Here is a 12,481-nt window from a genome sequence, read left to right on the forward strand (position 1 = left end):
GAAGGTTATAAATAAACAAGAAAAAGATAAACAAAATGGGTATTCTCCCTTTATGTCAGGGGTTAGTAGCCAGGACAGATTCTCAGTCAAGAAGGGGCCACAACACAAAGCAGCTCAGTCCACACAGTCTACTATTATCTGTTGTAGTAACAGACAAATAAGTTCTGGAACCCGAGATGATGTTTAAGTAACTGAGTTTATTGCATGCAAGGAACAATAAGACCAAAGTATTGTTCGAAATACTGTATATGTACAAAACTTCCAGTTAATATAGCAAATTTCAGCTGCTTCCGACGCAAATTGTTACCATGGTAATGGGGTGGCCACCTGTGTCTGGACATTCACAAGACCTTGAACACTTTTAATGGTCGGTTTTATCTTTCCTTAGTTAGGGGGTCTTCATCCTGCACTTGGAATTTCATATAAATTAACTCCCATCCCTGCCATAACTCAAAGGCACCTAAGCATGGAATGTCTTTGTGCAGAAAGAAATTAGTTAACCCCTTTTTCACATCTTATTTCTTTCTTCACTGTTGTTCCAATAACATCTTCAAATGCACTTCACAAATTAGCCTGAACTTGGCTTGGGTTGCGTGATTGACGACACCTTGTGGGAACAAACATTCATATCCCTTAAATGTCTATCAGATTACAAATCAAGATTCAAGACTTTGGAAATTAAGGTGTCCTTGTTATAAATTGATAGCAAATAGTTCTTTTTTAAATAACTTATAGAACTGTATACTGTACAAACATTTTGTATGTGAACCCATTTTGCACAAACCTTATTTAAGGGTATTTGAAAAATAAATTTTGAAAATAATTTGAAATAGTATTTTAGGGGAGTATTTGAAAATAACTTAACACACTACCTGACATGCTTGTAAGCTCTCTTCAGCTCCCGCACAGCCTTGTATTGGATATAGTGGTTAGAAAATGGATGGGTGGATGGAGGGACTTGGATAAAATATTTGATTTTTACAAAATGGCATTCAAATAAATGAAATAAAAGTATTTTAGGGCTCTTTATTTGAAAATGCATTTTCAAATATAAATACTTAATTTTTTATTTAACCCATGTCTGATGAATAATAGAGTTTTTTGGAATGTCATTCCATTTGGAAAATAAAAGGCAGCAAATTATGATTGTTATGAATCCATCTTTGTGATTATATCATACATTATATAATACATAATATACTTACTGTACTACTGTATTCATGTGGATTTAAGGTAATACATCATTTTAATTCAGATGGAATTTGAAAGTAAAATACAGTGTTTATTATAAGGTCAATAAAGCAAACATAACCTGCTTCCTTGCCTCTTAGAATTCTTTGCCATGATATAAATATGGTGTTCCCTACACCAGCCTTGATCCTTCCTGGATTCGTAATTCCCAATATCACTTGCATTCTCGGCTCTGTATCTGTGGCTGGGAATTCAAGAAAAACTCTCACAGATACCAACAGATGAAGAAGGAATAGGCTGTGAGTAATTAAGTTTGTATTTAGTGGCCAGGAATGTGTCAATGTGTGCATCACCCAAAGTCTTCAACTTCAAAGTCTTGCAGACAGTGGGGCAGGAAACAATTAGCAAGAATTGAGAACACACCGGTCATCCAGACATAACATAATTACCACACCTTAGGCATTGGCACATGGAGGTGTATGGGGTTGCTGTGCCAGCTTGGAGCAGACCTTGAGCAGAGGGGGAAAGCAGGAAAGGAAACAAAGAAGTGACAGGGTCTCATGACACCCGCAGATCTTCAGTTGTCAAACGACTCAAGCTTCCTCCTCATAATCAAGTAGACACACTTGGCCCTGACACAACCTTTGGAAAATCCCCTCTGAAGGGGACTGGCTAATGATGGGGCTAAAAAAGATCTGACCCTGAGCAGACGGGTGCTCTCTCTTCCTCCCATGAGTGCCTCGACACATTCTGAGGGACCGCAAGAGAGAAGAAAAAGAATCAAGGATCCACCAAAAGAGCACATGGGCAGCTAAACGGAGGTACTGTGCTGGGATCTCCTGGGGGCAGGGAGCAAATGAACAGGCCAGGAGAAAACACTGAACACTGAATGCCCAACCACTGCAGAGACTGAGGAAATTGGACTGTGGCATCCTTCTTTGTGGCTGTTCCCCTCGTACCATATTCCATCTGAGTTAAATTTTATGTGTTGTCTTAAATCCACATGAATAAAATAGTACAGTAAGTATATGATGTAATATGTATATAGATTAGTATGATATAATAACAAAGATGGATTCATAACATAATCATTACAAGTGTTCTTGTGACACTATAGGGACTACAACAGCGATTTGAGCAGTTTCCTACATACTGTACCTACAGTATACTGTACAAGATCGGCATAACTCTAACATAAACTGACCCCGATAAAATTGTACCTTGTACATATTAAAAGCAGCATAAAGTGTAGCCCTGTACCACGCGGTAAAACTGAGAAACCTAAATGGCATGTTTACAGTAGCATAAGAGAAGAGACTAAGGCATTCGCTCGATAGCTTAGAATAAGTACAGTACAACATGAAGGGACTCGTAAACGTTTTTGGCAGAGTTCTTTTCTGATTTAAATGCAATGCTGATCAATAAATCCATCTTTCAAGGAGAGAACACCTAACAGAACATTAACATTTCTTAAAGTTAAAATAAGGTTGTGTTTTTTTAACTACACAAAATGTTTTAGCAAGATTTTTTCAACGCTATCGCAGTTACTTAATTTTGAAGATGTTTATTGAGGATGTTATATACACATATTATTAAGACTCCAAAATGTTAATAAATCCCAAAGTTGTCAAGCTAACACTGCTTCACCGTCTTTTTAATGAAATATTTAGATAATGGCAGCATTGTACTGTAAATGTTTCTACAGCATGGCATGGACAGCCTACAATCGCCGCTGCGTTTCTGCAACAGCAACTTTTTTTATCATGATGTCGTTATGACGTTATTCTGTAGCCACATACTGCGAGATGACAAATTTTTAAATTAAATTCACGAATAAGTTCTAACATCTTTTGACCTGGGAATTGTCTAACAAATATCAATTCATATATTAACTCGGTGAGTATAAGAACGTTTTGCATTATTTACACAGAAAACTGAAGTTAAGTGACTCGTTGGGTTTTTCTCTTTTTTCCCCAAGGTTATTCTCTTTGAAACTGAAACTCGAATATCAGAAGGGATGAGCAGGCAGGCCACTTTGGTTTTCGGGGGGGTCGTGGCCAAAGTTAGGTGGGAGAGTAGGTTGGGGAGTTTAAGGCGGTGGTCTGCCGGAGGAATAAGGAGAGTCAGGTTTCAGTGTTTGAGGGCCGGTTGAGTCACTGAAGGACTAAAGCTGCCTTTGTTTCATCTGGAACTGCTGGCAGTTAGGAGGAGACAGAGAAAGAGAAGAGGGACTGAAAGAGTGAGTGAGAGAGCGGGCTCCAACTCCTACAGAAGGACTTATGCACGAACAAACTTTACGCAAAAAGCCCTATCACTAATCCAAGATGACTACTCGGTAAGTAGTTTACAATTGTTTTTACACACCATGAATAACTTTCTTGTGCCTTTTCCATAAAATACATACATACTCTCCTTTCATCCATATAGGCTCTCCCGGTGGCCTCTTGGGGTACAGCTTCTCCTTTGGTACTGCCATCTTTCCAGCACAGCTCAGGTTATGGAAGGTACAGTATGACACTTATTTTGTGGGATTACGAGACCTTCCCACTCCATTCTAAACAGCAGGATTTTGGAATGTTATTTTGTGTGTATGACTGCTAATCGTGCAACGAAGTTGTAAATCAGACAACTGCTCTGATACAGAGTGTCAAGTGATGGAAGTATTTAAAAGATACATTTAAAGACAGAGTCAGTCAATCAAAGTTTATCAAATGCACAACAATACAGCGTGCAGCAGTATTTGATGGCAATGAAATGTCTCTTCTGCGAGTTCACCGGGGGGAGGGGGATCACAAAATTTTGTGAGTCAGGCGTATCAGTAGATAAATAGCGTTAAACGGTAATCGTATCGAGCAAAGAAAGAAGAAAACCTGCAGTTTTCAATAAATTCTTCAAATTTTGGTTGCCCATAATATTAAATGATTAAATGATTATTTAGCGATTACTTTAGATGTTGTGGTGCTATATTTACAGTTTTGTAGAGGAAGTCGGCATTTTTTTGTCAGCTTTGAAAGGATAATTCCAGATAGTGAAAGTCGCATAGCGCAAGACAATAGCATCATTTAGACTCGGAGATCCCGTGTAGGAGTAAGAAGTGATGAAAAGAATTGAGTTTAAGACGGCTGGCCTCTACTGTCCATCTTGTTGTTATTTACTTTTGAAAAGAACTTTAAATTGCAAGTTGATAGCAATGTGCGAAACCGCTGTGGTACACCATCCTGTAAAACGTTCCGACCATTTCGGGACAAATGTGCCGTCTAACTGCTGTCGTTGGGGTTAATCAATAACCCAAAAGTGCTTCATAGAAAAGTAAGCAAATAAACAAGAATTAATCATGTAATCGTTATCGATAATAAAGAAATCTCTGTCAGTGCTGTTGTCTGAGTAATAAAAAGGACTGTTGTCCCTCTGTGGCCTAAAGGATTGTATAGCTCCAGTGAAACGGAAAGCGTCGACAACAATGCAAATAAGACAAACTCAGAAGCCATATACATAGGGATAACTGAGGTGGACTGAAGTTTCCATGTCTAATGTCTTTTTAGTTTAGAAAAACAAAAGTTTCATTCGGCGTTTTCAACTATAACATTCCACTGACAGATGTAAGGCTAAGATGATCAACATGACCATCCCTCTTAACTTTTTAAGCATCATGACCTAATAAGTTTATTATTTCCAAACTTATGTGACGTAATGCACGCTACACAGCAGTGTGGTTTAATTCATTTAAACAACCGTCGTAGTGTATAAACTGGCAAACAGATACAGACTTATTTCCCCACCAGACTGGAACATGGAACATACGTGTAACAAAAAAACTGTTTTACGGTATCGGTTACCATGGAAACTCCAAAACGGACTGCAACTCAAGCCCTTCTCAGTTCATTGAAAGGAGCATTGTATATTAATGTTGAAATGCGTAACACATTTTATTGCCTATAATAATAAAATGCACTCATTTAAAAAATTAGTTTTGTAAGGTTTGTTGTATTTTTTTGGGTTTATTATTGTCTTGTTGCTCTCTTTTTTCCTCTTGGAAAGTATTAGTATTTTGAAGTAGAAAAAATAGCATTTCTTATGAAATCTCCACTTGGAATAAAAAAAAAACTCTATAACAGTTCTAATATTATTGTTGCCTTGCTTCCTTTGAGCTAAGTGGTCAATTTTGTCTTGCTGCTTGCTGAACAACTGACCCAGACCTGTTGCATTTATTTATTAACGATTGAATATATACTTTTTCAACAATAGAACATTACCATTTACCTTATACATTTTACATATGTTTAGACATTTAAGCAACCTTCAAATTATACATCCGAAACCAATGACCTGAGTATAATTCCTGCCTAATGAAAGCCTATTCCTTCTGTTGAAGTTTCAGTTCTTAAATCTACTTTCCAAAGGAGCTGCCAGTTAGTGATGGTAAAAGCATTTTCTTTTCTGTGTAGGCCACCATCCAAATCTCCAAGGGAAATTAAATCTAAATTAGACACAATACCTTAGCTATACTTTATAATGGCTGTTGCAGTGCTGGATGCAATAGCCTCTCACATCCCTCTCCCCAGAGTCTGTGTGCTTGAAGGCTGCCAGTTCAGAATCTTTCTGTTAAAAATTACCATTCCTTCATGGGAATAGAGCTGAAAATTTGGAATTGTAATCTATATGTGTAAAGATTAAAATAGAAGTAATATGAACATAAATTGATTTTTGTTTAGAAAAAAAGGAGTATGGAAGTGCTATTTAATGTTAAATTGGCATGTTTAGCTCTTGCTTTAAACCTCATTTTAACGGCTTTTTGTAATGATTTTGACCAATTCAGCTAAACAAAAAGCCTACTGTATACATATAATAATTTCTCACAAGTCGGTTTGTTCATCACAGTGTGTAATCTAAATGTCCACTGGATCTTTAGTTCTCTTCCAGTGTGCAGAAGCAAATCGGTTTGATCTCCCCTAACTTTGGAACACTGGCTACTGACAATGTCTGCTAGACATAAGATGTGAATTATTACGTCATTCTTTTTTAGTAATCATTGAATGGTACACTGTACCTTCAGTTTACCATGTGAAGTGCAGTTATTTCAAAAGGAGAAACGTACGAGGTGTAGAGGTCTGGTTACCTAGTTGCAGGTAGTACTGTATGTGAGTATGGTATGCAGAAGGCGGTCAGAAGATGACGTTCTGCCTCTCTGAACCACCTCCGCTCTTTGTGTTTGACTCCAAGGACTAGTGCATCCCTCTCATGTGGCCCTTTGTTAGCTACATTGATGCAGATGTCAAAAAAGCAGAGGTGTCTAGAGAATAACAGTTAGAATTGACAGTTTTGCTTTCTCAAACATGTGTTTCAAGTTAGTTTCACATTATGCCACAAGTGACAGGCATGGTGTGTGGCCAGATTGAGGCCAAGATGAAAACATCACAAGAAACCCAAAGTACTAGTATAAAGAGGTTTTTTTGGTTGGTGTTGGCTCTGAACTGAGCAGTGTTTCATATCTCTCTGTTTCTTGTACAGGCTAAGGGAGGCAATGTTTTAAACTGAATTAAATTAAGAACCCATCCCAGTGGTATATTTCAAGCTATTTGTAAAGAATTATTCACAATGGTGGAGTTCAACAACCTATTGCATCCTGAAGAATTTGTAATCTTTCTTTTTTATAATTTCTGTTGAAAATGTCCCGTTAAGAAGTCCTTGCTTTTCCTTTCCTGTTTTTCACACTTGACTCTGACCCATCAAACTAAATATAGTTTTTTTCCATTAAAAAATAGAATTGCCACTTATATTTGTTATATCTGATCTGGCATAGCCAATTTGTTTCTTAGAACATAACCAATTGGAGGAAAGGTGTGTCCCTCACCATCACTGCCTTGGTGGCCAAGGGAGTCACACTGTCACTGAGATTTGAGAGGACCCTGACCAACTAATCTCATCCTACCCTCAGTGGTGCTCAGCCAATTATCCACTGCTGTTTGGGAATCCTGACTGTATTTCACTAATGACATGACCCAAGCTCCAACCTGTGATCATGGAAATCGACATGTACTCCAAAGCTCACCTTTAATAGTTGAGAAACTCAGCAGGATCCTGAAAAAAATGACTGGAGAAAATGCGCTTTAGTGTGTTTACATATTTAGACATGTGTCCCAAACAGTTTTTGACACACCTCGTACCATTTTAATATACATTCCTTGCAGCATACACCCTATATATAAGATCCAACCTTTCCAAAATGAAATAAAACCCTTACAAAGAGTGCACATCATTGCAATATGAAATGTATTTTTTTTTCTAAATTAATGAACAAACAAATGTTTGTACCTCTAGTGGGGTTTCTAGATTGTCCCTATTCTCTAGTTCGCACTTGCTTCGTTAAACTTCAACAGTTTAATTTTGGGTCCAAGCAGAAGCCCAACAGAATGCAAATGTTTCTGTATATTTGCAAATCCTTGTAGCATGATGACAGGCAAGCCCTAGTGCATAACACCCTTTCAGTAAATTTGTTAACTTTACCCCTAATTATTAGGTGAGTAATGTATATCTTCCAAAAAAAAATATTTTTGCAGATCCAGTGGTGTATGACTTTTTCACTAAAGATCTATAATATGCAGAAGCAAATGTCATCCTTGTGTTTGGCACTAATGGCTTCTTTCATTTTAAACCTTGTTAATGACATTTCAACACAAAGTCTAAGTTAATGATTTATAATTATAGTATTGACACTGGGTTAAACTGCAACATATATGTAAGAAAAACAACATATATATATATAAACATGGGTGCCCAACCAGTTAATTGGAGTACTTGCCAGTCAATCCAGTCGATCAATCGCAAGAATGGTTGGCAAAAAATAAATGAGCTATTTGACTATTTACTTTTTTCGCTAGCCTAAAACTTCATTCAGTCCTGTGCATGTAATGTCATGCATTTGACTGCCCTTGTGTGTGGTTAACCCTAGTCGAATGGGTTGTAAGAGTCTTTTCCCTGAGAACTGGCTGACACGGAAAAAATGAATTCAGGAGCTCCGTAAATAGTGTTGTGTGAGCTACCCAAGAACATTCTCTTGGTTATTGCCACCACGAACCCCACATTCACTACAGTGCATAGTGGAACGAAACAGAGTGGCCATGACAAATTAACCAACAGTTTGATTGCCTATTTGGTAGTTGTAGTGTTTCAGCGAAAATGATGAAGCAAAGAGACCAGAATTTACTGTTATCACAAGGAATGGGAGAAGGATTATTTTTTTGTACTTTCACATTCAAATCTGCAATGCTAGCATGTACGCGAAAAAGGGAAACATCAAACAACATTTCAAAACTGCACACAAAACGTATGATGTGGACTTTCCCGCTAAAAGTGAGTTACGGAAAAGAAAGCTCGAAAAATTAAAATCTCAACTAGCAGCAGTCGGTATTTACGAGGCCCTAATACAAGAGGGAAAGCAGCAAACACATCGATCCGTGTGAGCCATGTCCTGGCATAACACAAGAATTTCTTCAGGGATCGAGAAGTAAAAAAGTGTTTGCTGAGGCTGCTGACTTGCTGTTTTTTGAGATTTCAAAAACAAAAACATTTTTGGCGAGGTTCAGACAGCTGTTGTTTGAAATCCAAAGAGTTTCTCAAGTCGTCTAAACATGGTGAATATGACCAATTAGAGGATGACCAGTGGCTTCTGGATTTAGCATTCCTCACAGACTTGACTAAACTGCTGAATGAGCTGAATGTCGAGATGCAGGGACAAAATAAAAATGTTATCGACATGATCAGCAGTGTCAATATGTTAAAAAAAATTACAAGTGTTCTCAAGTAAGCTTCTCAGTGCCAGTGCTCACATTAAGGTAGGATATTCTTTTTTTTTCTAAAATGGGGAACATCACTTGTTTACTGTAGAACGAGTCACTTGCTTTTATTTGCTGTCATTTTAGTGATGGGTATAGTTATTGTACTGATGTGCCCACAGTCTGTTTTTCCTATATCAGAGCTTCAAATTCACACTAGTAGTTCGCGCTGGACTGGCAAATGAAAAGGTAGGTCCTACATTAAAAAATGTTGGGCACCCCTGGGATAAAATCTTTTTTCTTGCCCTTCTTCAGGATTTCTGACTTCTTATTGTCTACGGCATCACAATGATTCAATTTAGTAAAATATGCCTATGTTTTATGTGATTCTTGCACATAAGTCTTACCTGATTAATGCTGCTATTATTCCACATTGTTGCCTTCCTCTATTCACAACTTTATGTAGGAAATACAAGGGTCCTAATCATGGAGTCCAGCCCTTAAGTGTTGACCTAATCATAAAGATTTATTTTCATGTTTGGAGCCCAACAGAGGCAAGCTAATTTTGATATGAGGTTAAGTCTTAGTTATGAGTGTGTTATCAATCTGTCTGTCTCTAGCTGTTAAAACCTTTTTGGTTTGTAAAAAAGTGATTCCAGTCATTTAAAAAAAATACATTTCAGTAGTTTGTGTTTGTCTAGAAACTGCCACCTCTAAAAATGCTAGATTGAGAGCCCTGGCTTAGAGCACTACAGACTGTCTTCTGAGAGTTCAGAGTGGGCTGGAGTGTTCCAAGCCAGCAGTCAGTCAGGCTGCATTCCTGAAGTCATCAGTGGAACACAGATGAGTGAGGGTTGCTGTTCTGCTGAGCCAGCACTGAGAACCACTGAGGGAACAGACACTGCAGTCTGGAGCCAATTTTGCTTGTCATTGGCCATAATTTTTTACACTAATCGTTATTAGGAATTTACTTTGGTTTTATACTGTGTGGCTGTGTGGGGCTTACAGTAGATGAGCTTTTTTTGTATTTTTAATTATTTGCATTTCATCTTGTACTATTGGCCTTCTTCACAGTAAGTGTACAGCTATGTACTAATACTGGAGTGAGTGTAAAGCAATGTAGCAGAAATGTAGCAGAAATGCATCTGCAGCTGGAATGTGAAAAGTGAAATGTGATCTTGCAGATGTCTCTTTCCTGATGTGTTAGAATCCTTATATTAAGTAAATATAACCACAGTCCTAGCCCTGGTGATCTAGAACAGAGGTTGGCACCTTATAGGGCGTCGAGAGCCATATTTGTGACCCTAAAGTAACCTAAACAGCTCACCAACAGAAGTAGGATAATCATTAATATAAAGTATTTCTTATGAGTAAACAATTAAAAAAATGTCATTGTCATTTATAAAACAGATACATTCCTTCAATTTGGAATAATTTCCATGGGTTGCCCGACACTTCCAGAAACTATTATAAGTAATACTTAATTCAAGTCAGTTAAGTTAATTTCTAAAATGTATTTTCATTTTTAGCTGGTTTGGTTAAGTAGTTAAAGATCATATGAAATGAAATAATGAGCAGTTTTACAGAACCAGAGTTGGCTGCTTCTTGACTTGGCAAATTAATCATGAACTATCATGTTCATTCCAAGTCTAGAAATTGCTTATTTGACTATCATATTCGTTGGATTCTTGTCAGAAATATTGTTGATTGAATATTATTTCAAAATGTCTTTTAATGTTGGTTATATTGGATAAGATTGTGTATCTGTGGCTAGGCAGCCGAGGGTTTTAATGATGTGATGTTGTTAATGTGTCACCAGAAAGTTTTCTTGAATTTGGTCAACAGTCTGTTTTTGATAACTGTCAGTTCTTCGAACCAAACGGGGAACACCCAGAAGCCATACACGGTGCAATATACATTAAATTTAATATATTTCAGCTCAAAGGCCTTTCAGCTGTTTATTGGTGTCTGTTCCCTCTGCTTATATATTATGGATATTTCAGAGTATTGAGTTTAACCCAACTGAACAATGTTTTTGCTCCATTTGCTGTTGTCTGAATTATTTGTTTGTAAAGTCTCCCAGTTGTGGAATTTACTGTCCTGTTCTAGCATATGAAGTTAGTTGGGGTTAGGGTGATGCTTTTTTGGCAATTGGACCCACAGCTATAATGCAAAGTCAGTGGTTTAGCAGTGACTTTATAAGGCTATTTCTGGAGAAACCCTGATGAGTCTGTAATATAATAAACAGGTACTGTACCCTTGCTCTCAGCCACTGGCAAAAGGGCTAAGAAAATATCCTTTAAAAGACTTTTGGAAGAGGTTCCAGTTTTTTATACCATATAATTTTTTTCCTTGGAACTAATAAACAATAAAAAATATTTATACATGTCATATGATGGTTTGACATAAGGTCGGAGGCGTCCAACCTAACTTGGTTAGCACGGTTTCTATAGCAAATTTCCAAACATTGCTTTTCTTAAAGCTGTTAAGGTGTTTCTTTTTAATAAATACTTCCAGTTTTCTTCAAATAGGTTTTAACTACAGCTATAGAGGTGGTTTTAAAAGGTGGTTCTATTTTAATTGAAAGTACACGTGGCCTCTCTCCAATAGAATACAGCTTTTTTAGTCAAAAAAGCCAAAATCTGCTTAACTTCCATAATTATGTTTTGTTACCATGTATATAGAAATGTAGTTACCTTTTTGCTTATAAGACTCCCATGGTGTAAAACCTAACCAACAGTACATCTAAAAGACAATTTTCAACTTGCCATCTCAGCTATCACCTTTTTGGTTTTAGTATGATCTTTAAAGATGTCTGTTTTATAACATGTCTGTGACATTAATTGAACAATATATGAATTTGCACTAATATACTATATTTACTATATTCTATAATTTCATAGTGACCAATAATAACAGTTTAAAAACTTTTAATAGAGAGCTCAGTCTTCTTCTCAGCAGTGTTCAGTTTAGCACTTCACAAGGAAGTAACAGCTGGTTATATTAACTACTGTGGCCGAAAGCCATGTTACCAAGAGCTTTACCTTGTTCTGCAACTTCAGCTTGTTCTGCCTGCAACTTGACCCATAACTTTAGATATAACATTTTCTTTCTCAAAGATTCTTTAAGGGGGGTGCAAGCTACGGTTTGAAGATTTAAACCAGCTCTTCAGATGCACTCAATCATAACTACCATCAGACCCACTAAAGACCCCAAAAAAAGATTTGAGAACCCAAGGGAGTGATGTCACTGTAATGAGCACAATATACACAGTGAAGCTGAGCCCTGTTTCACAAGAGCAGCGGTTTTCAGATGTTTCTGGCTACAAGCCCTATTTAAGCCCTCCCAATACAACATTCAACATAAAGACAAATTGATTAAAAAATGGTGGCGCAGTCTCGGGCCCTGCATGAAGTTTGTATGTTTTTATTGTTTTCTTCTGCATGCTTTGATTTTCTCCCACAGTCCAAAGACATACTAATAGGTTAATTGGAGTCTGGGAAAATTGGCTCTTGTGT

General features: G+C 37.2%; 1 protein-coding gene across 2 annotated transcripts in view; it reads left to right on the forward strand.

Moving 5' to 3' along the window:
- The first annotated feature begins 2,963 nt into the window (after positions 1–2,963).
- Positions 2,964–12,481, forward strand: part of LOC148657297 (collagen alpha-1(XV) chain-like) — a 116,405-nt gene continuing 106,887 nt past the window's right edge. Inside the window, exons 1-3 of one of the 2 annotated variants that reach the window (XM_088643380.1) lie at positions 2,964–3,087; positions 3,393–3,526; positions 3,619–3,695. In XM_088643380.1, the coding sequence (XP_088499506.1) occupies positions 3,516–3,526; positions 3,619–3,695 (88 nt within the window). In that variant the 5' untranslated portion in view covers positions 2,964–3,087; positions 3,393–3,515. Of the gene's footprint in view, positions 3,088–3,220; positions 3,527–3,618; positions 3,696–12,481 lie in introns of those variants that run through there. The other variant, XM_088643379.1, reaches the window with a different exon arrangement.

The sequence above is a fragment of the Lepisosteus platostomus genome, chromosome 8 (assembly GCF_059453375.1).
Source record: "Lepisosteus platostomus isolate fLepPlt1 chromosome 8, fLepPlt1.hap1, whole genome shotgun sequence".
Classification (NCBI taxonomy): domain Eukaryota; kingdom Metazoa; phylum Chordata; class Actinopteri; order Semionotiformes; family Lepisosteidae; genus Lepisosteus; species Lepisosteus platostomus.